General features: G+C 47.7%; 1 protein-coding gene across 1 annotated transcript; it reads right to left on the minus strand.

Moving 5' to 3' along the window:
* Positions 1–4,992: 4,992 nt before the first annotated feature.
* IGFBP5 (insulin-like growth factor binding protein 5) lies at positions 4,993–22,474 on the minus strand. Its single transcript, XM_006867797.1, has 4 exons — positions 22,141–22,474; positions 8,126–8,358; positions 6,796–6,915; positions 4,993–5,124 (listed from the first exon to the last, which is right to left on the minus strand). Exons 1-4 carry the CDS (start codon positions 22,472–22,474, stop codon positions 4,993–4,995), a joined length of 819 nt encoding a protein of 272 aa, XP_006867859.1.
* Positions 22,475–23,186: the final 712 nt, after the last annotated feature.

Below are 23,186 nucleotides of genomic sequence, written 5' to 3' on the forward strand. Positions count from 1 at the left end.
TAGTGTGTAGTTCTGCAACACTTGGGGCGACCATGAGTCAGAATCAATTTGAGGACAATTGGGGTTTTTTCGGCTGAGGCTTAAGGCCACTTTAATGGGCAGGACTGAGATTAGACAACTGATAATGGTAATAATGGCTGAACATGTATTGAATATTTGATGTCCTAAGAGCTTTCTGTACATTACATCATTTAATCTTTACAATCATCTGATATGATTGCTACCCAAGAGAAGGGACACAGATAGGTGAACTATGTTGCACACAGCTAGGGAGCTTTGCTCTGAAAACAATTTTCAGTGTGATGAAGGGACACCTGTGTTTTAGACTCGAGGACCTATTTACAGGGCTCAGTTATCTCCCCTCAGGGGACCCCCTCTGAGGGAACATGGCTCTTGGCTCTGACTTCACTTGGGTTCTTTCTCCTTCTCTTCTGGGGGAGCAGGCTGGAGGGTCCCTTTCACCATTTGCCTAGCTCCTGGGAGAAAGCTGACGCAGGCTAACTGAATGCATAACTTTATTAAATAACTGCTTTGTCATAACAAAAGACAAAGATCAAGGAGTAACATCAATTATAAGTTGAATAAATAGCATACGGCAATCTCCACTTGTTAATAAAATGTGAGATCTTCCATGTTGTTTTGTTCTGCTTTATTTTCTTAAGTATGAAAGGCTAAACAGGAGCGAGTTCGCCTACATTCAGCCGATGTGTTTTTTCCCCTGCCTTTTTTTTCACACACTGTTTTTTTGTTGTTGTTGGTTTATATTCTTTATCATCCTTTTCACCAGTCAAGATTATGAGCATTTATTAAAAAAACAAAAAAACAAAACCCCAAACAATTAACAATTGAAAACAAAAAGAGGAGAAAACAGAACTATGGTATGTATGTATGTCAAACTATAAAGAACTACAGTAATATGTGCTGTGTTATTGCTGTCTTTAAAAAGCCAAAAAAACAAAAACAAAAACCAGTCGGCAACTCGGAATCTGAAGGAATCTTGTCTGACCATTGTGCTATCCATGGGGGCTATTGTGTGACGGTGGTAGTGGTGGCAGATATGGGACTCAGGCTAAGTGACCAGGGACCAGAGAAGTCAGGTGACTGGGCACAGGGCAGCTGGGAACCCCTCCCCCTCTGGCCCTCCTGTCCTCCCATTCCCCATCCAAAAGGAGTTAGAGAGGAGGCCAAAGTCTGTGAAAATGGCCAAAATGATATACTCCATTAGAGAACCAAGAAAGCATTAAAAAAAAAAAAGAAAAAGAAAAGAAAAAGAATAAAAACCTAAAAGAAAAAAAGTAGACACAGTGCAAAATCATTCTTGCACTTTAGTGGTTTAAAAAATAAAAACAGTACAACACCCAGGGTGCTGGTTGGGAAAACTCCTGTGCCCTCATCCAACCACTTTTCCAACATGGCGTCTTCTGTCTTGGAAGCTAAAATGTTCCTCTTAGAGACCAGAGGGGTTCTTCTCCTTGGCCTGCACCACTATGGAGTTCCCATTCTGAACTTGTGCCCTCTTAGGGGTCTGAGTGGATGGAGAAGAACTCGGAAGTGGTAGACAGTGATTGAAGACCACCTGTCTCAGTGGAGGTTAACTCTAGAGACCAAAGAGGGGGTGAAGGGTGAATGAGGCCAGGAAAGAGGAGGTGTAATCACACAGGGCCTCCCTGGGCCCCCTGAGTCTGCCATTCTTCTCCATGGGGGTTCAGTGTCTCCAGGCCTGTCTGTCCAGGCCTGGCTGTCAGTGAGACATCCTACCCAGATGTCTGGCTTTGCCTGGGTGGGTCAGAGTAAGCAGGAGGAAGGAAGATCCATCCTGGCTGGGCCTCCCTCAGTTACCTGGCAGTAGTAGGGGAAGAGAGAAGTATCTTCTCCACACTGGAGTGAGAAGGTCAGAAGGGGTATGGGAAGAGACCTCCTGTGGTCTCTTAGATGGGGAGTCATGGAAAGATAGTCTGGTAATCTGAAATCTAAGGCCTGCAGGTGACCAGAGAGTTGGCCAACTGCCAGCCTGCAGTCAAAGCTATGCCCACTCAGGGCTTAACATCTTCACACCGTTCTAAACCTGCCTTCCCTCCTACATGTCCAGGGAAGAGATACCATCTTTCCTTCAACGGCTCCCTTTCCATGGTCTCATGCCCCCCAGCTCAGGTGAGACTTCCCATTTGGGAGATTTAGTTTCACCTGTCCATGAAATTCCAGGTTCCTGTAGGAGGAATCAGCTGCCCAGAATCACTCCCTGCAAGCATTAGAGCTTGGAACTCAAGAGGCTGGCTGAATTCAGCCAGGCCATTATCCCTCATCTTATAGCTGACAGTTGAAAAAAAAAAAAAGAACCAATGTAAGGGCAGAGGTCCGTTCAGAGTCCAGCAAACAATGTAGACAAGAGGAGCCCCCTCTTAAGAATCAGGTCCAGGTCTTGGGAGGGCTGGGAGAGGGTATGCTATTCCTGGCTCAGTCTTTTCTCAGGGTGAATGGCACCCTAGTATCCACTTGGCAGATCTCATTTAGAGAACTGCTCAAGTTCTGAAGAAAGAAGAGTAAGGTAAAAATAGCTTACTGGCCTAAGTTGGCTAGAAATGTGAAATGGGAGTTTGGGGACAATTGTGCAGAGAGATGGGGCATACTTAGTGCCACTCCAGATCAGTCAGTCTTCACTGCTGCCTTCCCCATCTGACCCTTTGTCTTAAGAAGATGGCCACCTCTCCCATCCCCGCCAACTGTCCTGTGCAGGGGAGTAGGAGACATCTCCCAAGTTCCATAGAGCTATGCTTTTCACTAGTTGAAATCGATTTGCTTCTTTGCCCCAAGTTCAGTGTTTGAGTTGGTGTTCACTGTGTCATGCCATCAGGTCAGAGTGGAGAGTATGTCCAGAGAGAGAGAGAGTATGTCTCCTTTGTCAGTTCAAGTGCCCCTTCCAGGCAGGCTGTCTCCAGCCCCAAGGTCACTCAGCTGTGGAAGAAGTCTATGGAGAATGGGAGTTGTCTTGGTTCAGAGTCTGGTTGCCAATGATGGCTCCCATTGAAGCATCCATTCCTTGGTTGTTCTGGATCTTTCTTCCATCTTCCACCCAAGGGAGGAAGCAGAGACTGGTCAAAATGGATGAAGAGTCTGAAAGACACTTTGGTCTCATTGTAGGCTGAGCACATAGTCTGCAAAGCGCATCAGTCTCTACCGATCCTTGCTTATTTCCAGCTAATGAAACCCACCTTCTCTAGATCTATGGCCTGGATTAAGTTCATGGCTATTTACAGTCTGTTTCCCCATTTTTATCTCTCCTTCCTCTTGAATTCCAGAGGATTTATAGGGTGGGGAAGCCAAGCATTGTTCCAAAGCTAGAATGGGCAGTCAGTCCTCTGTTCCTCAAGCCCCTTTTTCCTGAATCCATCTACCCTGGCCTAAGTCATCAATTTTACTCCTTTCCTTGAACTTAAATGTTCCCCCTCTATCTCTCTCTTTGCCATCTCTTATTTCAATCTCTCTCCTGCTCTGTGAGCATGAAGACTGATGGAGGCTTTCAGAATGTAGACTCTGTCCAGATGAAATGAAAAGAGATGTGGAGCAAGACCAGTGGGTTCACTTGGACCTGTTGAGCTCCACAGGTATGCTGTCCAGAGTCAGTGACTTCCTGAGGGTTTGAAAACTAACATGGGATGTACTGGGGACATGGCATGTACACCATTAAGTGCCAGAATCTCCCTGGCTTGGTGGCACACACATGTACATATGAACACATGTGAACATGGGAGATAACTGAAAAAAAATCCAACACTCTGTCCCTTAAAAGCAGGTAAAATTGGTATTATGGATTGTATTAGAAGAACTGGGTTCTTCTAGAGTTCCCTGAATGAGGGTGCTCCTCAATGCCCCTTAGGAACTACTTTGAAAAGTTAATACAAACCATTGAAAGAAAGGAAGAAAGAAAAAATAATAAAATAGATTGATATGCCTATATATGACTATATGGAGCTTTGTAGACATATACAAGCCCACAAATTTTTCTTTTTTCGCCTGCCCTCCGAAACAGAGGCTGCACTAACCATGGACTGAATGAAATGAAGTCTAAAACCACTGATTTGAGCTTGTGTTTTGAGTGACCCTGGAGGAACGAGTCTTTCCAAGACTGAGGTGTATACTGATTTCTAACAGTCTGTCTGGGGGTGGGCTATGAACCCACACTTCATATTTATGTATCTGTCTAGGAAAATCACGCTAGTATCACTTGGTTATCCCTTTGCTTTTTTTTTAAAGGAATGGAATGCATTTTTGTTTTCTATCAATTTTGGAGAGAGAGAATACTATATATATTGGGGTAAGGGGAGAAGAAGGGCAGGGTTCAAGCCATCCAAATCGCTGGCTGGAAGAGGAGACAACTGCAGGAGAGGCACCAACATGTTTTGTCTTTTCCTTTCTCCTCCTGACCAATTGAAACTGGGAAAACTCCAAGCATGTCACCAAATGCCACATCTTGGGACAGACCTTGTAGTGCTCAAACCTCTCCCCAATCTTGGCCAGGGCTGGATCAAAACATGGATCCAACCGTGGTCCCGGCAACTTTTCCTTCCTGCCCACTTCCTTTTTTTCCCTTCCCCAAATTCTATCCATCTTTCTCTCTCCTACCCAGATGCTTGCTTTCCTGCAATCTCTTGGTCTTCCTCTCTTCCGTCTGTATTCGTTCAACTTGCCTCAAAAAAAACAAAACAAAACAAAAAACAACCAAAAAACCCCAAAATAAAACAACAACCGAAACCACGAAAACAACCACACCAACATTGTAAAGGGGGTCTCCTTAGCTTTCTGTGTCTCTGTTGTGGCCACTTTCAAAGTTGAGACCTTGCTAGAGATTCCGAGGTCCTCAGTTTCCTCAAATAGATATACGTAAGTTTCCCTTAAATGAGATGAAATGAGTGGCGTCCTAGGGTTAAGGGAGGCGCTGGCTGGAGTTGGGACTGGGGGTGGGCTGGGGTGTGGGAAGATCAGGGAGGGGAAGCATCACTCAACGTTGCTGCTGTCAAAAGCATGGCACTGAAAGTCCCCATCAACATATTCCATGCCTGGCAGCTTCATCCCGTACTTGTCCACGCACCAGCAGATGCCACGTTTACGGCCACGTGATGGCTTGCACTGGGGTGAGGAGAGAGCAACAGGCAGTCAGTGGGGTTGCACCCCAAGGCTCTGTTCCCATCCGGCCTCCTTCTCCCCATCCCCAGGTAGAACCTTCATCCCAGAGAGTTGGGGGGTTGTATTCAACTCTTGGGGCTCTGGTGTCCCTATTTCATGGAGAGGTACCAGGGAAAAATATGAATTCAGGCTATCTGTCGTTGGCTAGCTTCCACAATATCTTTTTTATGTTACACCTTTAGGGTCCTTCAATTTGTCATTCTCAAAATATTCTCCAGAGAGCTATGTGGTTTGATAGAGCGCTGATAGCAGTAATCACAGGAAGCATCACTTGAACAGCTACATCTCATGCCCGAAACGAATTAGGACTGTTTGAAGTGCTTTACAAACATCAGCCCATGATCTCTCCTAATTGTGTGAGTTTGGTACTATTATGCCCCATCTGACATAGAGGCACAGAAAACATTCATAAACTGGAGCAAGGGGATCAGGCTACTTAGTGGCAGAGCTGAAATCCAACCCAAGGCAGTCTGGCCCCTAGTTACTAACTTAGATCAGGGGGGCCTGAAGGCAGGGGTTCTCAAAGTGTGCTCCGTGGACCTGCAACATCAGCATCATCTGGGAACTTGTTAGAAAATCCTCAGTGTTCTCTCATACTGAACAATCAGAGACTCTGGGGATAGGATTCAGCAATCTGGGTTTTAACACATCCTTCAGATGATCCTGATGTCCTGGAAAGTCTAAGAACCACTGTCTTAAGGTATTGAATGTAATAGGTTAAGTTGTTGTTGTTAAGTGTCCTCGAGTTGGTTCCGACCCATAGCGACCCTGTATAGGAGGATTTCCGAGTGGCTGATGAGCTTAAACTGCTGACCTTGATGTTCAAACCAACTTTGCAGTCTGATGCATTAACCCACAGAACCACACCAGGACTCCATATATGTATGCATGCATATCTATATCTATATCTATATCTATCTATATCTATCTCTCTATATATACACACACACACACAAACACATATATATAGTCCTGGTGTGGCGCTGTGGGTTAATGCACCAGACTACAAAGCTGTTTGAACTGTGAGGTCAGTGGTTCAAGCTCACCAGCTGCTCCTTGGAAACCCTATACAGAGTCGCTATGGGTCGGAACTGACTCGACGTCACTTAACATCATAACATCATATATAGATATATGGTTGTTATGTGCCACGGAGTTGGTTTCAACTTATAGTGACCCTGTACAGGGTTTCTGAGGCTATAAATCTTTACGGGAGCAGAAAGCCACATCTTTCTCCCGTGGAACAGCTGGTAGTTTCAAACTGCTGACCGTGAGGTTAGCAGCCCAATTCGTAACCCCTACGCTGCCAGACCTCCTTATATAGATATATACACTTAACAACAACAACAATATACATATCTGTATATTGTTGTTGTTGTTAAATGCTGTTGAATTATTTCCGACTCATAACAACCCTGTATAGGGTTTCTGATGAGCGGCTGGTGAGTTTGAACCACCGACCTTGTGGTTCAAACCAACCTTGCAGTTCAGTGCTTATCTACAGCACCACACCAAACACACACACACACACACACACACACACAGAAAAACACACACACAATCAGGAAGGAATTTAAGTAACACACACAACAGATGACGTGACAGAGGACACACCTGCTTTCTCTTGTAGAATCCTTTGCGGTCACAGTTGGGCAGGTAGACGGCACGGGGCACCATACGGGGGCTAGCCTTGAGCTCCTGCAGGGATGCTTCCATGTGTCTGCGGCAGGGACCCTGTGTGCAGATAGGGAGGATGAGAGGTGTTCATGGGGCCGAGGTGGGAACCAATAGAACATGAGTCCCAGTCAAGGATCTCACCTCCCTTTCACCTGACACATGCCCCAGGGTCAGTGATGACGCCATATTGCCCCACTGGTTTTCCATGCTGCTCGCCCCGTCCCCACCATAGTTTCCACTTTGCGGAGTCATTTAGCTCAGAGCTGGCCCTTTCTGGATGTCCCAGAGAGGATGCTTAGCCTTTGCCTTGGAGCGGCCACAGCTCTGGGCTTGCACAGCTGGCGTGTGGCTGGTTAGCCCATTCCTTAAATTAGCACAATCCCCTTTTGTGTAAACCCTTGGTCTGATAAATGCTATTGCTGTTAGTTGTCCCGCCAGTCCTCTTGTGGAAACTTCATGTGCAACAGAATGGAAATGCTGCCCTGTTTTGTGCCATCCCCTTGATCACTTGGGGACTGGACTCTTGTGATCCATACTACTTTCAATGACTGATTTTCAGAAGTACTGACCCCAGGTCTGTCTTCCTAGTCTGGCTTCGTCTGGAAGCTCTGCTAAAACTTGTCCAACACCAGAGAACTTCTTCACATGGTCTCTGACAGAGGGGTGGTGGCTTTGCATGAGGTACATTGGCTAAGAATTGAACCTGGGTCTTTCTCATGGATGGTGAGAATCCTATCATGGAACCTCCAGTGCTGTACATGACAAATAGAACCTCTGAGAAGTCTCCTTGCTAAATACTAAGGAGAGCTACCATGGGAAGTGGGCTGTCTTTTGTGGTTGTGTTCCCTCAATTCAATCTTGAGTCACATGTGATGGAGTAGAACCAGCCTGTGGCGTTTCCTACACGTTATCTGCAGGACGTTCTGGTGGTGCTTGGTTAAGCACTCTGCTGCATACAGAAAGGCCAGCAGCTTAAATCTACCCAGCCCCTCAGGAGAAGAAAACATGGCAATGTGCTTTCGTAAAGAGCCCAGCCTTGGAAACCCTATATGGCAGCTCTACTCTATCCTATAGCGTCACTGAGTCAGTATGGACTCGAGGGCAGCATTTTTTTGGTTTTGTTTTGTTTTTTGTTTATCTTTAGGAACACAAATTGCCAGGTTTTTTTGCTAGGTCCAGCCTAAACCCTTGTTGTTGCAAATGCCCCTCCAGTGTCTGCTGGGTTCAGAGGTGGAGGGGAGTCGTGGGGAGGGTTCTCTGGTCTCACCTGCTCTGACTCTTGCCTCATCTCTGGCACCGCGATGACCCGGGGGTGGGCAGTGTTCTCCGCTCCGCCCACGAACTTGGACTGGGTCAGCTTCTTCCTGCGGTCCTTCTTCACGGCCTCTGCCTTCAGCTCTGAGATGCGGGTGTGCTTGGGCCGGAAGATCTTGGGGGAGTAGGTCTCTTCTGCCATCTCTGATGTGGTGGGCTCTTCCTGCTCCTGCGACTCTTTCTCGGCTGGAAAAAGCAGATGCAGGATCAGCCTCCAGGTCTGGGCTTAGAGGTTTGGGGTGAAGGGCTAATATAGAGTGAAGCAGATACGTTCTCTGTCCTCACGGACCTTACCAGAAGGGGAAAGGCAGGGAAGCAAGAACCAGGGAATAAGCTACAACCAGCAGCTGTTGCTCAGGTATAAAGTAAGAGATGACTGGGGTCAAGAACAGAGTCTACAATGACTTCAGGCACCAGTGGTGGGTGGGGGCGGTTACATGCTGTGGAGTCGGTTCCGACTCACAGTGTCCCGGTATAGGGTTTCTAAGGCTGCAAATCTTTATGGGAGCAACAAGTTTCATCTTTCTCCCACAGAGTGGTTGGTAGATTCGAGTTGCTGGCCTTGCAGTTAGCAAGCAGCTCAGCTCGTAATCTCGTGCTGCTTTTTCAGGGGGGGAGTTTGACAGGAAGCAGAAGGCATTCTGGGAGCTGGAATGAGGAAGGGGTTTGGGATGTGGTCTTAGAACTAAGGTTCTGTGGTCAGTTGCGATTCTTGCCAGAGAGATGGCTAAATGGATGGGGTAAGATGCAAGAACAAAGCCTAGAAGCCCCTGCTAATGGACGGAGATCAAGGACAGCCAAGGTGTGGACCACAAATATCATGGATCTCCTCTTGGTGGGGTCTTTGTACTTTCAGAGATGCTTTGTTGTTGTCGTCAAGTGTAGTCGAGTTGGTTCTGACTCACAGTGACTCTAAAAAGGGTTTCCAAGGAGCAGCTGGTGGGTTTGAACCGCCAACCTCACGGCTAGCAGTCCAGTGCTGATCCTAACGTGCCATGCCAGGACTCCTCAGAGCTGCTGGGAGTTGAGATATGTGTGAGCCTGGAAAACGGTGGTGGTGATGGTGGGGGACACAGGAGGGTGCTGGGGGTTTGGAAGTGGCTAGGAATATCATGAAGAGGTGAAGGGGCCCTGGAGGATAATAGTGCCAGAAATATGGCTGTGGAAGGAAACTGGACAGATGGGACTGAGGGTGTCACTCAGTGCTCGGCTCAGAACTGGCTCTGCACTGTGGACCCTACAGGGCTGGGGCATTACTCAGTTCCAGGCAGAGATGGACGACAGCTGGCTGGGCTGGAGTAGTTATATATAGGAGTGACTTGGTGACAGTCTATATTTAGCTGACTTATGACCTTTAAAGAAGTAGAACTTTGTTCATTTATTTGTTGATCTGTTAACTCCACCTTCTCTTGGCCTTTTTTTTGGGTCCACCAATTTCAATTAAATTCTTATCTCATAGGTGCCCTTCTTTGGGGACTGTTTCTCCTCCTAGCCCCTTGATTCCACTAGCTTGGGTAGTGGACGTGCAGAGACCTTAGGTGACTACTCCCAGATGGGTAGGTTGTGGCCAGAAGACCCACTGGTGAGACCAGGGACCACAACTTCGAGGCTCTTTTCTTTTCAAATCATGCAAATAAGAACTAGGACTTGACCCTGCTGTTGTTATGTGCCATTGAGTCAGTTCTGACTCCTAGCGACCTGGGTAGGGTTTCCGAGAATGGCTGGTGGGTTTGAACTGCTGACTTTGGGGTTAGCAGCCCAGTGCTTATACATCAGCGCCATGTAAGAGTGACTCGGGATTACTAAAATGGGATGAAGGAGAATCCTATTCTCCTCCATGTCCACTGAGACTGGGATGCCCAGGAAGTAGGGAATGACATGAATGTGGGAGTGCAAAAGAGAAGAGGTTTTGGTACAAAGAAGCAGGAGCTTTTGAAAACACACTGTTTGTGACCTGGACACTGGCACCAAACTTGACTGCTGAGCTCTGGTCCCTGGGGAAGTTTCAGGTGAGTGAGCCAAAGCTTCACCTGGTCAGGATGGCAGGTGGCAGGAAGCACCTGAGCACCTGTTTCTTTCTTGGCTCAGGATTTATGAAATTGAATGAAGTAGTTATCCGGTCTTTAAGGCCCTGGCAGGGAAGTTCTTCCAAGGGTTTGCAGCACTCTGGGTGGCTAGTGTATGTATTTAGTCACTGGAGGGGAGGGGAAGTAGTTACTAGGGGCGGGGGATCAAGTTAGTAACAAAACAGTGGGCAGGCTCTCCCTGAGCAAAATGCAATATGAACTTCCCCTTTTGGATGTTCACACTCTCTTCCTAGTGTGCCGTGGCATCCCCAGCATCTTAGTTCTACTTTATGAAAACCTGATGTGATAATTAATCAGCATATCATAACATGTATCTCAGAGGTACAGTGTGACATTCTAGGGATGAATTAAGAGTAATGTTTGGGGCTAAGCCAACTTTTCCTGGTTGCAGGACAAGATAGAATAGGGGTGAGGATACAGACTGAGCAAGGCTGGTCATGGGGCACTCATTAACGGAATGGCTAGGATGCTGTTGTCTAGAACACACCTCCAAACCCAAGGCTCAAGTCTTTGAGGAGAGGGGATGGGGAAAGAAAGAGCTAACTGTGGCAAAGATGGGTGGTTGGGCCCATCTTGAGACACGTCACTCATGTCTCTGGCTGTTACCAAGCCTCCTGATCCTCATAAAGCATTTGGTCACTGCTGGGATGGGGGACAGGGCAATGAGGGTTATCATTGTGTGGTTGGAGGCATTGTGGGCATCCTGACTGTAACCAGGTCATTTTAGGGGCACAATAGTAGGTACAGGCCACTGTGAAAGAAGGACAGACATCTCCTTCAGTGGACTGCCCCTGTCCAGCCCAGCCCAGCCCAGCCAATTGTTCTCAGGACCTTCAGTGGAATTGGATACGCAGGAACTCTTTCTTCAAAGGGAAAGCCCTCAGAAAGCTGCCTCACCTCTGACATCCTTTAAGTAATCTCCCTGTGCCCAAGGAGAAACAAGTACGTAGCCCTGATAGCATACTGGGTTACGAGTTGGACTGTTAACTGCAATATCAGCAGTTCAAATCTACTAGCTGCTCCAAGGGAGAAAGATGAAGTTTTCTGCTCCTGTAAACAATTACAGCCTCGGAAACCCTATACAGGGTCACTATGAGTCGGAACTGACTCACGGCACACAATCATCACTAACCATCCCTATCCTGATGGTACTTTCTAGTTCTTGAAGACTTCTGGAATGGGTGTGCCGTCCCACCCTCCTCTGGCCCCTTATTTTGGGGGTCCCTTCTGTCTGTTTGGTCACAGGGTTTTCTCCTGATAGCATTTCAGTTTGTTCTTGCTTTCTTTGGCCTTTGTGGAGATGGGAAGCCCTTCTGAGATCAACAGACTATTCAAGACAATTCACTTTTTATGTTTTTTATAAGAATGGAATGGCTCACTCTTAACCTCCAGTCACTCTGTTTTAGGGGAGGCTGGAGCTGTAAATAAAGATTCTGTAAACCTTGGGTACATTTACTTTGACCTCGTTTCTTCGAAAGCGGTTAAGTATTGCCCTGGGGCCAAGCAATGAAGATACTGGAAACCAACATGTTCTTTGAGGAATTCTAGACAATTTTGCCAATTCTCTCTTTCTGCTGGCCTCCCCCAGCAGGGCTTCTGAGGGCATACCTTCCCCAGTTTGCAGTTTGGCTGCTTCTGAAGGACAGGCATAAGGTTTTGATGTGCCTCCTGGTTTTTGGTGCCACCTTACCCCGGGGGACCTATAACTTAGGCAGTGAGGGAATAGAGTATCAAAGACACTAATCAGGGCCTTGTGGTCACCTGTAGGCTCCAGAGAGACAGTGGAAACTTGGAGAAGAATCAGAGCAGAGCCAGGAAGATTAAAGGGCTGGAAAGTAAGACGCTAGCTGGACTGCCAGGGCCAGCTAGCTTGGCTCAGCTGCTTCATGGCCGAGTCATAAATAGGCTTTCAATTTTGGATGGGATTAAGTTTTAGATAAAATGAGAAGGCACAAATGAGAAGCTATTTCATCAAGAGAAAACAGACCAAAGATGCAAGAGAGATTTAGGTGTGATATGAGAGAGAGGACTTCTTGGGGAAGGTTGCTCTGCAGGTGAGCAATCAAAGGTGGTTCTGGGACCTGTTTCAACAACAGACCAATATCCCCAGATGGCCAGTAGATGGCGCAGAAGACTGGTGCCCACACAGCAATTTAAGAATCTGAAATTTATGTGTCTCCCTCGCTTGCTTCTCTACCACTCAAATTGTCTCCACCTCCCTCTGTGTCTCCAGCATGTATTAAAAAGTCAGGAAGACTGGGAAGAATAGATGTGAGGGGAGAGTAGGGAAGCCAAGTTGTGGGTGTTGTGGGCTAGGATGGGGAGATAGAGGGAGACAAGACATGTCTTCACATAAACCCCTGCTGCCTTTTAAATCTGCATCTGAAGGATGATCAAGGAGGGATGAGACAAACATCCCAGAACTCACTTCTGTGTCTAGTGCCAGTTTGAGAGAACACCTGCATGTCACAGGGTTTTCAGTGGCTGATATCCACAGATAGGTTACCAGGCACCCTTGCGTGGATACAAACTCCCAACCTTTTGGGAAGCAGCCAAGGGTGCTACCACTCTGCACCACCCTGGGACCCCAGAAGCTTTGAATGAGCCTTTAATCTCAGATTTTTCCACAGGAGACTAAGGAGGTGGGGTTATCAGATTGTCCTAGTATTTACCTTTGGGGTCAGTTGTGGGTGGTAGCTCCAATTCTTCCAACCAGCTCTGTACCATCCCATGCTCCAGTCATAGTAGGGGGCCCAACTAGCTTCCTCTTTCATTCAGGAGGTATTCACCAATCACACTTGTAAAACGACACCCACAAATGGACATACAGGTACACTGGCCTCTCCCTGTGACACCATGAATACATGCTTGAGGACTGAGCCATTCTCTGTGTCCCAGTAAATGCAGAATGTTCAGTGCAGACCCACCTGTGATGGTCCCAGAGGTGCTGTGGGGTGGGCGGAGTTACCCAGTGCACATTGCACAGGTATGCACCCTATCCAAGCTTAGCCCCTCTCTCCAGACCCACCCTCTTGTTGCTGTTGCTCTCCTGTAGGGGTAAGAGGGCTCACAGTAGAAGTAGGCACATACTCACTCAGGAGAAGTGTCTGACTCCACTCTGTTGCCTTGTCTCAGCAGTGGGGGGTCCATCTGGGGACCATCTGACGTCCAACCTTCCATCCTTTGAGTCTTTGTCATATCCTGGCACTATTAACAACCGGGTCTGGGGCTGGTGGTAGTTTCCTACTTGACCTCATGACTAGACTTAAGAGAAAGCTGGGTGGCCCAGATAGTGTCACTTGGTTTGCAGAAATTGAGGCATCATCAATCAGAATTCATAAACCAGGAAGAATGTTGGGCTTTGCCAGGCTACCTGGGCGGGGCCAGGAAAGTCTTTTTCTAGCCAGAAGACAACATGGGGATGCCCAGAATCTCGCTATAAGAAATGAAAAAGGGAGCAGGGTTTCCTCTGGCTCGCCTTCAAGTTGTGGAGTTTTATCTGTAAATGTCTTAAGTGCAGAACATTTATCTTTGTCATTTATCTTTGTCTCTTCAGCATATGGTAGTCAACAAGTATCATTTAAATGAAGAGAGGTATGAATCCGCCCAAAAGACAAAGAAAAATGGGTCTGGAAGCACTTCTGTAAGAGAAGCCGGGGAAAGTTGGAATTCAGTGAAGGTTTTGAGAGGACATTGCATCCATGCTCCTGTCTTTCAGCACAATAATTGCTGCAGAGTGGGAGGCAGAGAGATGGTCATTGCAAGAGCAAGATGAAAGCAATATCTCCTGTACTTACTGATGTAAAGCTGTGCTGTTCAATGTGGTAGCCCCTAGCTTATGGAGAGTTTAGTGGTGGAATTCTCGCCTGCCACGTGGGAGGCCTGGGTTTGATTCCCATACCACGCAGCCCGCTGGTCCTTTGGACTCCTGGTGTGGCACTGGAGGATAAGCACTGGACTGTGAATCACAAGGTTGGCAGGTCAAACCCACCAGCTGCTCCTTAGAAACCCTACATGGGATTGATATAAGTCAAGCCAACTTGACTGCATTTTAACAACAATGACAGCCAATTATAGTATTTAAACAAATAAATAATGAACTAAATGGAAAATTCAGTTCCTCAGTTTCTCTGGCTACGTTTCAAGTGGTTAAGAGTCAAATGGCTTGTGGATATGCTGCAGTGTAGACGTAGAATGTTACCACTATTTCCAATAAACGCAGACAGTTCTATTGGGTTGTGCTGAGCTGAAGCTCTGGCCCTTGTCTGGGTATGGACGATAATTGTTAGGTTCAGGCTAGATAGCCTGTCCCCTGCCATCTTGCCCTATTTTCTAGCCAAACTACAGCCTCCTGCTCTTTGCTACTACATGAGGCTTATAGAGAATAATGGCTTGGCTGCTCACTGTTTGAAAAACATAAGACATATCTTGTTCTCCTGAAGTCCGGCTGTTTCCCAGCTGTGGATGTCAGATGACTCAATTACAGTGTGTGGTGCATTTATATGAAGAGAAGACAGGGAGAGACTGTAGAAGCTTCTGGAGGAGTTATAGAATCCTTCTCCTACCCTTTCCATCTGTGGCGAGCATCTGCCTGCCCCCATCTCCTTTGGAAAACATTGTTTTCTTTTCTTCTGTGGTCAATGACAGATGAGCATGTTCTGTGCTCTTTTTAACCCGAATTATGGTCTGAGAAGAAACCGAGCACTGATCTTGTAAGAGAAACACACACCCAAACAACCATCAATGCATGGAAGAGTGGCAAGAAGGAAAATGGGCATGGAAAAATGGTAGAGGTGGGAGGGGACCGACTCAGAGTCTTATGACTGGAAAATAGGAGCAATAGTCTCATCTCGATAAATTCTCTGCAGCTCTCGTCTCATTAAAGAGTGAGAACTCTAAACCAACATGAGAATGTAACATCTCATCCGATTTCTCTTTTTCATTCTGACCAAAGAAATAAAGACACCTTATAGCATAGTGGTGTGGCGCTGTGGGTTAATACGCCAGACTACAAAGCTGTTTGAACTGCAAGATTGGGGGTTCAAGCTCACCAGCTGCTCCTTGCAAACCCTATACAGGGTCACTATGGGTCAGGACCGACTTGATGGCACTTAAGACAACATAGCATAATAGGTAAATATTCAGCATCAGGATTCAGGCTGCCTTGGTTCAAATTCCAGTTCCACTAAAGAATAGATAACTCATGCGATTCACGTTACTTCCTCTCTCTTTGTCTTGTTTTTACCATCTGGATTATGGGGAGGAAAACAATAACTCCTTTCAAATAGTGTCCTTATGAGAATCAAAGAGGTTGTACACACTAATTAACTCTTAGCACAGCCTCTGCTTTTGGAGGTCTCTGTTACTTTTCAGCTCCCTAATTCCAATCAACTAAAAATTTTGGTTGTTGGCATTTACTTGTAGTCTATATAATCTAAGGTTCCTTGGACTTCAGAAAGTTTCAGCAGAGTATCATGGCTCTGTGCTTTTCTTCAGGGGGGTCTTATCATCAACTCAGGTGAAGACGGCTCCGTACTTCTGAGATCACTTAGCCATCCCACACTGTCCAGGCACCAGAAATCAGGAAAGGCACCTCCTCACTGCTTCCTGAGTCAACCTAGGATTCAGGGCCGTGCCTCTGTTACACATTTCTTGGTCCCTGAAAGGGGCTTAGAGATAAATGTACACACAGGCAGTATACATTTATGCACAACTCCCAAGATTAGTACCCTTAGCCCAGGTGAGCTGAAGACAAGCCAAGGTGCTCAGTAGAAGGTCACTTCTACCATGTACACCCCAAATGAGAAGGTAATAGAGTGGCTGGGTGGGAGCTGGGAACAACCTCTGAATGGAAGAGGTGGGGGCTGACGTGGAGGAGGAAGCCCTGGCGAAGCTTCCAGTCATGATTCATCACAACACAAGCTGCCAGAGACTCATTCAGAACCTTACAATTAGCCAGCCACCTTCCCCACAGCTTCCTGGTGACGGCGCTTTCTCGTCTTTCTTTCTGGTTTTAATTAATTTAAATGGAATAAACAACCGATGCTCAGTTCAGTTATTGGAACCATTTTAGGTATGGTTGTAAAACTTGGCTATATGTACACCTGTTTTTTGAATAGTACACTGGATGAAGTCTAATGATAGATGGAGTATTTTCTACTAAAAACCCATGTCCATTGAAGATCTCTTATGAGTGTAAAATCCATCAAGGCTCTAATTTTGACGGAAGTTGCTGTAATCTTTATGGAAGCAACGGACATCTTTTTCCCAAGGAATGACTGCTAACCTTTCAGTTAGCAGTCAAGCGCTGAACCACTGCACCACCAGGGCTCCTTACCGCCAAAGTGTCCCCAAATGTGGAGTCGCCCCACAGTCTTCAGGATGCTGCGCTCTCAGCAGTTTCTTCAGATCAACGTAAGGCCCCGAGTGGAAAGAACTCTAACACAGCTGCACGTGCTCAACAGCAACATGGCCCTCTTGATTGCTCTGCATCAACTTTTGTTCCACATGGTTTTCTCTTTCCTTTGGATGTAGGAATCCTCCAACCATTGCCCACATCTTGGCATCATGTCTCATATGCCATCTTCTCCCTTGCTTGCTGCTGGAGTAGGGCTGCCAGGGGAAGCAGGTTACCTGTCCTGTCTTTTTAGGGACTACTGCTTGCTGCACAGCCCATGGGTGGGTGGGCCTGCCTGCCTGCCTGCCCACATCAGGAGAGTGTCTTGGCATCCAGGAAAAGAAGTTTGGTATAATGGCGGAATGCCACCTTTCACTGCCTCCTTACACCTTTCCCTGATCAAACCACTGGCCCAAACTAGCTTTCTTTGCAAAACTGTGTAGAAAAGGGGACAGAGCAGCCTGTGATTGAGAAGAAAAATGCCAAGGCAGTTGCATGTTTCACTTATGTGGCAACTTTATTCCTTCTCCTACTTCTTGTTGTTAAATGCTATTGAATTAGTTCTGACTAATAGCAACCCTGAGTAGTGCTTCAAGGAGTGACTGGTGGGTTTGAACTGTCAACCTTGTGGTTAGCAGTCTAGTGTTTATCCTACAACGCCACACCAGAACTCCTTTCCTTATTGTTACTGTTGTTGTTAAGTACCAGCAAGTCATTACTGACCCACAGAGACCCTGTGTAGGGTTTCCAAGGAGCGACTGGGGAGCTTGAACTGCCAATCTTGCAGTTCAAACAGACTTTGCAGTCCAGCGCATTAATCCACAGCACCACACCAGGGCTCCCCACCCCTAAACAGAGTACCCACCAAATTCTGGGCTCTTATTTCAACTTCACAAGATCCATCATGGAACGACAGCATCTGGTGATGTTTGCACGAGGCCTCCTTGCAAATTAGACCAGAGCTCTGGTTAACTGGTGAAGGAAGCCAGGTGGAGAGAAAGGGGGTCCTTCCATAGATATGAGTTTTGGAGCTCTAGCTCTGTCTCTGCGGCTACCCCAGCCATCTAATCCTGGGCAAATGACTTCCCACCCTGGGCCTCAGAGCCTTTATCAAATGAGGGCCTTGACCGCTGTGATTGCTGTGGGCATCTTCCAGCTTACACATTCTTTGGCCAGTACCCAGACAATTCCTAGAGAGAAGCTAGGACCAAGCTAAGCTGAGTGGTCAGGCAGGAAAGGCCACTTCCCTCCTCGATAGAGACATCCAGTCACGCCTTGAGATTTGATTTATATTTTAAAAAGAAAATCAAGAAAAATGACATTGTAACAGAAATCATGGAAAGAAATGAAATTGAGAACAAAAGGGGAAGGGACACTCTCTGTATGAGGGCCGAGGGCGGTAGAAGCCTGTGTTGGTGTACTTGTGTGTTTCCTTATGTATGTTTGCAAATGTGCAATACTGAACCTTAACTGCTGTGGGAGACACTGTTTAAGGATGATCTTGGGGCATTGCGATTTTGGACTGACTGGAGAGAAATTACCAAAGAACAAACACAAACCCCTAAGTTGCTACTTGTTTATTACCATAGCCACTCTTTCAACCTCCTCACTTTTGCTCCTGCTCCCTAGCTGGTCCTTATATGGTGCTCTTGCAGTATCTGGAAGCAGGGGTCTCCACAGTGGCAATTCTTTTCTCCAAAGTTTGATTTTTCATACACACAAACTATCATAAAGTTTCATAGCCATGAAAACGTTTAAAGGAAAAACTTTAAATATAGATCTCCTCTTTCTGTGTTCCCCCAGCCCCTATGAAAGGCATCAGTACTCCTCATTTGCTCTTTTTTCTAACCCTTGCAATGACCACTGGCTTCTGAGGTCAGCCCTGTCCTCCCTCTGCAGTTGGCAGGTCCACCTGCCTACTCTAGTCCAACCCCAGTCTCAGGACTAAGGAACAGGCTCTGTCTCTTAGAATCCAAACCCTCAGGGGATGCCTTAGAGTTGGGGTGGGAGTGGAGAAAGGAAAAGAAAAACAATGAGTGGGAGGGAGGATAAAAGAGGCAAGAACACAGAAATGGAAAGAAAACTAGGTCTCCTTGCAGCCAACTGTGCTTGTTCTCCCAGGCTGAGCTGACACAGCAGAAAGAGGGAAAATAAGGGGGAAAGGCAAGGAAAGTCAAGTTAAAGCATAGTTGCTTGTCTTCCCCACTCCCATTTTAGTTGGCACAGGGCACAGCCAGGCTTTCAAAGGCTCGTTTCAAAGGCAAGGAGTTGCGGGTCGGAAAGGATGCTGGATCCTTCAGTTTTCCATGAGCTTGTTCAATCCAGATATCAATTTGGCCAATAAACCTAGCTCTGGAATTTGCCTTCAACATGACATTTGGACCAGGCTTGGGGTTGAAGCCAGGGTGATGGCGACCAACGCCTTCAAAATACATACTGAATTCATTTTTACTTAAGTAATCCTTCCTCCTGCAGCCTTACCCCCACCCCGCCCCCAACTCTCCAAGCAATAGCTCCTACACAGGAGTGAAATCCAGAGGCCCCCTAAGTAAACACAATTTGAAGCTGTGTAAGGGATTCCTGACCTTTCCCGGTTTTTTTTTTAATTGGTGTATTTTCCTGGACCCTCTGGTTCATTGTCTCTTCCTACGTGCTTCTTTGCGGGGTCTTTCTGAGGGCTCACTTGACATTTGGTCACTTTCGTTCGTCTCCAAGGCATGTCAGGGCGCTATAGTATTCTGTTCCACACTTCTCATACCCCAAGTTTGATGTCAGACTTTCCAGAATCTGGCAAGTGTGCGACACACTTATAAAGCCGTCTGGCCCTTTCCCCAGACAATGCCCACCTCTCTGAGCCTTCCTTGATTCCATTGGTGCTTGGATATTTATTGTTTGACCCAAGAAACAACTCCTGTCTCTCGCCTATTCCAGTGTGACACACACCGCGCTCTGTTTCTGTATCTTTTTCTGCTCCTGAACTGGCCAACACGAAATTCAGGGCCAAGCGCGCTCCCTGCACGGAGGCCTACTCCCTCTTGCGTTGCCTAGCAACACACCTAGCAAAATACTAGTCCAGGCCAGCCTGCTCTCTCTCAAAGAAGCTTTGGCTGTCTGCCACCTTGGTTTCCTCGGCTCCCCGTTTCCGATTCAAGAAATACACTCTTTTTTTGGCGGGGGGTCCTTAAGAAGTTCCCGCTGTTCATTTCTTGGAGTGTGTGCACTGGGGTTTTGGGAGTGTACGAGTTGGGAAGCAGGAGATTTGGTCACTCTCCATTTTAGTTTTTATCGAAGAACTATCTCTACGCTATCGACAACTTTTCAGAGATCCAACTAATGGGTCTCGAACTGAAAAACACTAGCCTGGGGTGCCCACTTCCACTCAACCACCGGAGAAGAAGGAGTCGCCGTAGCAACCAGCTAACCCGCACCCGCGGTCCTTCAGGCACCTGCCTTTGGCTGGGTGGAGTCCGCGAGAAGCGCCGGGAAAGGCGCGCGAAAGCATCCTCTGTGTGTGTGTGTGTGTGTGTGTGTGTGTGTGTGTGTCTGTGTCTGTGGTGAGGAGGTTGAGTAAAGGGCTGCAAAGAAGCCTAAAGGGGGGCTTGCTTGGGACAAAAGAGGGGATGGGGGGAGGGGGCGGAGCTGAGTGGAATGGGACAAAAGCGGGGTGTGTGTGTGGGGGGGGGAAGGGCGGAGCTTAATGGAGTGGGTAGTCGGGGAAGTTGGATGCGCTAGGGCTCTCACTGCAATTGCGTGCGCGTATGCGCCAGGGGCGCACACCCTCCTCGCCAACCACATCACAACCACTACACGGCTGGCCAAAGAAAAGCGGGCCAAGATGCGGCTGAGGGATACCTCGCATACTTTCGATGTGACCGGATTGTTACCAGAGTTCTCGCTTCCAAGTTCAGACCCTTTCCCCGCGCAAAGATTTTCCAAATCCACACTCCCCCCAGGATGAACGGTGAGCTCGCCTTTGAACAGCGGATCTTAATAAAAATAACCCTGTAAACTGGCCTCTGGGGGCCTCCGGGACTTGGGTTTCGCCATCCTCCGGCTCGGTTTTGCAAACCAGAACAACTACCTCTTGAGAGGGGCAGTCGCCTGCGACAGGCAAAGGCCAGGAAAGCTCTCCCGCTTCCTGTCGAAAGCCGATTCACTCAACTCATACAAGATAATGTTGGTAGTTCGCTCGTAAGAAAATTCATGTTGGGAAGCTCGTGGATAACCAAAGGGGATAAGAGAATAGAAGGGCATTGTCCCAGTAAGAATCTGCACAGAATAAACGTTATTTAGCCAAGTCGTAAATCCTCTTGGGGAGAAATCAATAACCAGGTTGTCTCTCAGAACCCAGACTTTAAGTATAGTTAATTAAACTAAAAACAAAACAAAAAGATCAGGTAACTTTCCAAAAGGAAACCCATGCTAAGCGGGCAGAACTGTTCTGATTGCACAAGTAGCTCTGTCAATCATTTAAGCCCCATACTCCAAGCGCCTGGGTCTGGGGGCGGAGTAACTCAGGGGTGGGGCAATTTGAAAGTGAGGAGGAGCTTCGGGTGAGTGGCTTTCCTGTCTCCGCCCCTTAAATTTTGCATACCGCGTTTCCAAGGCCCCTCAGCGTATTTACACCACACCCATTTGTGATGGAGTTTAAGAGACTGGGGCCGTGTTTGTAGAGGATTAGCACTTGCGGTGAGGTAGGGATGTTGCAATCGCCTATCCCTTGTCTCTCAACCCCATATCCACCTTTTTTCCTAGATAAAAATCTGAATTGGGGAGGGGAAAAGAAATTCGATTTGGGGACGAAAGCCCAGCACAGAAAACCAATTCCTCCACCCCGCAACGCCCTTCGCCTAAGGTATTCTTTCTCTTCCTGGGAGAAAAAAGCCAAGACGTTTTACACTTCAGGATTTCATCATCCATCACATTCATGTCAAATCAAAAGAAATGAACGCATGTGAAAGAGGGGGCCAAAGCCCCTATCCCAAAGTTACCTAGAGAGTGTTGGGGTGGAGGGACTTGGGGGAAAAGAGGGACAAAGGTAAAATTAGTTTAGAAGACGGGTAACGCCCCTCTCTCTAGGTTCCCAGTTAAAACAATATTTTAACAAAAGACACCCCCCCCTCCCCAGTTCAGGAATACTATGTTAGCTGGAAGATAGCGGAGGGTGTTGAGAAAGGACACACACTCTTTCAGACAGCAGATGGGGCACCAGGGAATCTAGTCCTGAGTCCGATTACGAGCTCAGAATTAATATTGAGATGCGGAGGATGGGTGCGGTGAGACAGAGGCAGGAGAAAGGAGAAGGAGGGAAAACTGGACAGCAGCCTAGGATACCAGGCGTGTCCAGAGCTCCTTTTCCGAGATCCAGGGACCCTACCCGCCTAATTCCCCACTACACCCGCCTAGGCACCGCGCGCGGTTCCGCTGTTCCCGTGTCCCCCGCCCGTGAGCCGTGTGGCTGCCTGGCACCCTGAGCTCGCTCACCGATCTTGACTTGTTCGCGGTAGCTCTTCTCGTTGAGGCAAAGCCCACGGCCGTGCAGAAGGGCATGCAGCGGCTTCTCCTCCTCCTGCCGGGGAAGACAGCGCAGCCCCTGGGCGCAGCGCTCAGTGTAGACACCGCACAACTGCCCCTCTGCCAGGGCGCATGTCATGCAGCAGCCGCAGCCAGGCTCCTTGACCAGCTCGCAGCCCAAGGGGCTGGGGGGGCACATGGACAGGGCTTTCTCGTCGCAGGGTTCGCAGTGCACGAAGGAGCCCAGGCTCTGGGCTGGCCCCGCGCAGGCGGTCAACAGCAGGAGGACCGCGGTGAGAACCATCTTCTCGGAGTCTCCCAGTTTACCTCGGGGTTGGGCAGGAGAGCGCGAGCACAGGGAGAAAGGCGCCAAGAGGGCGCCTAGACACTGTTTTCTTTGGGGGTGGGGTGGGGGGACTTTAATTTCTGGCAGGTAGAGCAGGTGCCCTCTCGCAGACACTTGCAAAATGTAGGGAGAGATGGAGGGTTAGGGTGCTTGCAAGTGAAGTCTCAATTGCAAGGATAAAAGACTTGCAACAGGTTGGGAAAAAAAATAAAGAGTAGCGCCAGGTGCACGGAGAGGGAACCGAGGACACAACACCTCAATTCGACCTGCTCAAATTGCAGGTGGGAAAGCCACGAAATTGTTCACCCCAAGCAACCACCGGAATTATGAGTTCGGAGGCTTTGGAGGAGAAGGGAAGGGTCTGGGGGCAGATAGCTTCAAAATTTTTGTTTAAAATCTAAAATACTCTCAGCTCCTTTCTAACCCTCAGCTGCCTGGGACGCGCGGCTGCCGCGAAACAGGTAAGAAGGGGCGGCTGCAGCTGAGAGGGTGGGGGAAATGTTGAAATCAAGAAATTTAAAAACACAAAAAAACAAAACCCAACAAAACCCCAAAACCTAACACCTCTGTTCTCCCACTCAACCACCACCTCTTCAAAATTCGCAGGTTCTGCGTAAAAGCCCGGCAAAGGGTGCAAACGGAGGAGAGGGTAATTAAAAAGAGGGAAAAA

This window comes from Chrysochloris asiatica, unplaced genomic scaffold (genome assembly GCF_000296735.1).
Source record: "Chrysochloris asiatica unplaced genomic scaffold, ChrAsi1.0 scaffold00110, whole genome shotgun sequence".
Classification (NCBI taxonomy): Eukaryota; Metazoa; Chordata; class Mammalia; order Afrosoricida; family Chrysochloridae; genus Chrysochloris; species Chrysochloris asiatica.

What these genes read in the sequence shown, in the direction of transcription:
- IGFBP5 (XM_006867797.1), bottom strand. Translation starts at nt 22,474, where the DNA reads ATGGTTCTCACCGCGGTCCTCCTGCTGTTGACCGCCTGCGCGGGGCCA. An exon ending in CCGCGAACAAGTCAAGATCG is followed by an intron (nt 8,359 to 22,140) that starts GTGAGCGAGCTC and finishes TGCTTTTTCCAG; the next exon opens with CCGAGAAAGAGTCGCAGGAG. An exon ending in GATTCTACAAGAGAAAGCAG is followed by an intron (nt 5,125 to 6,795) that starts GTGTGTCCTCTG and finishes TCCTCACCCCAG; the next exon opens with TGCAAGCCATCACGTGGCCG.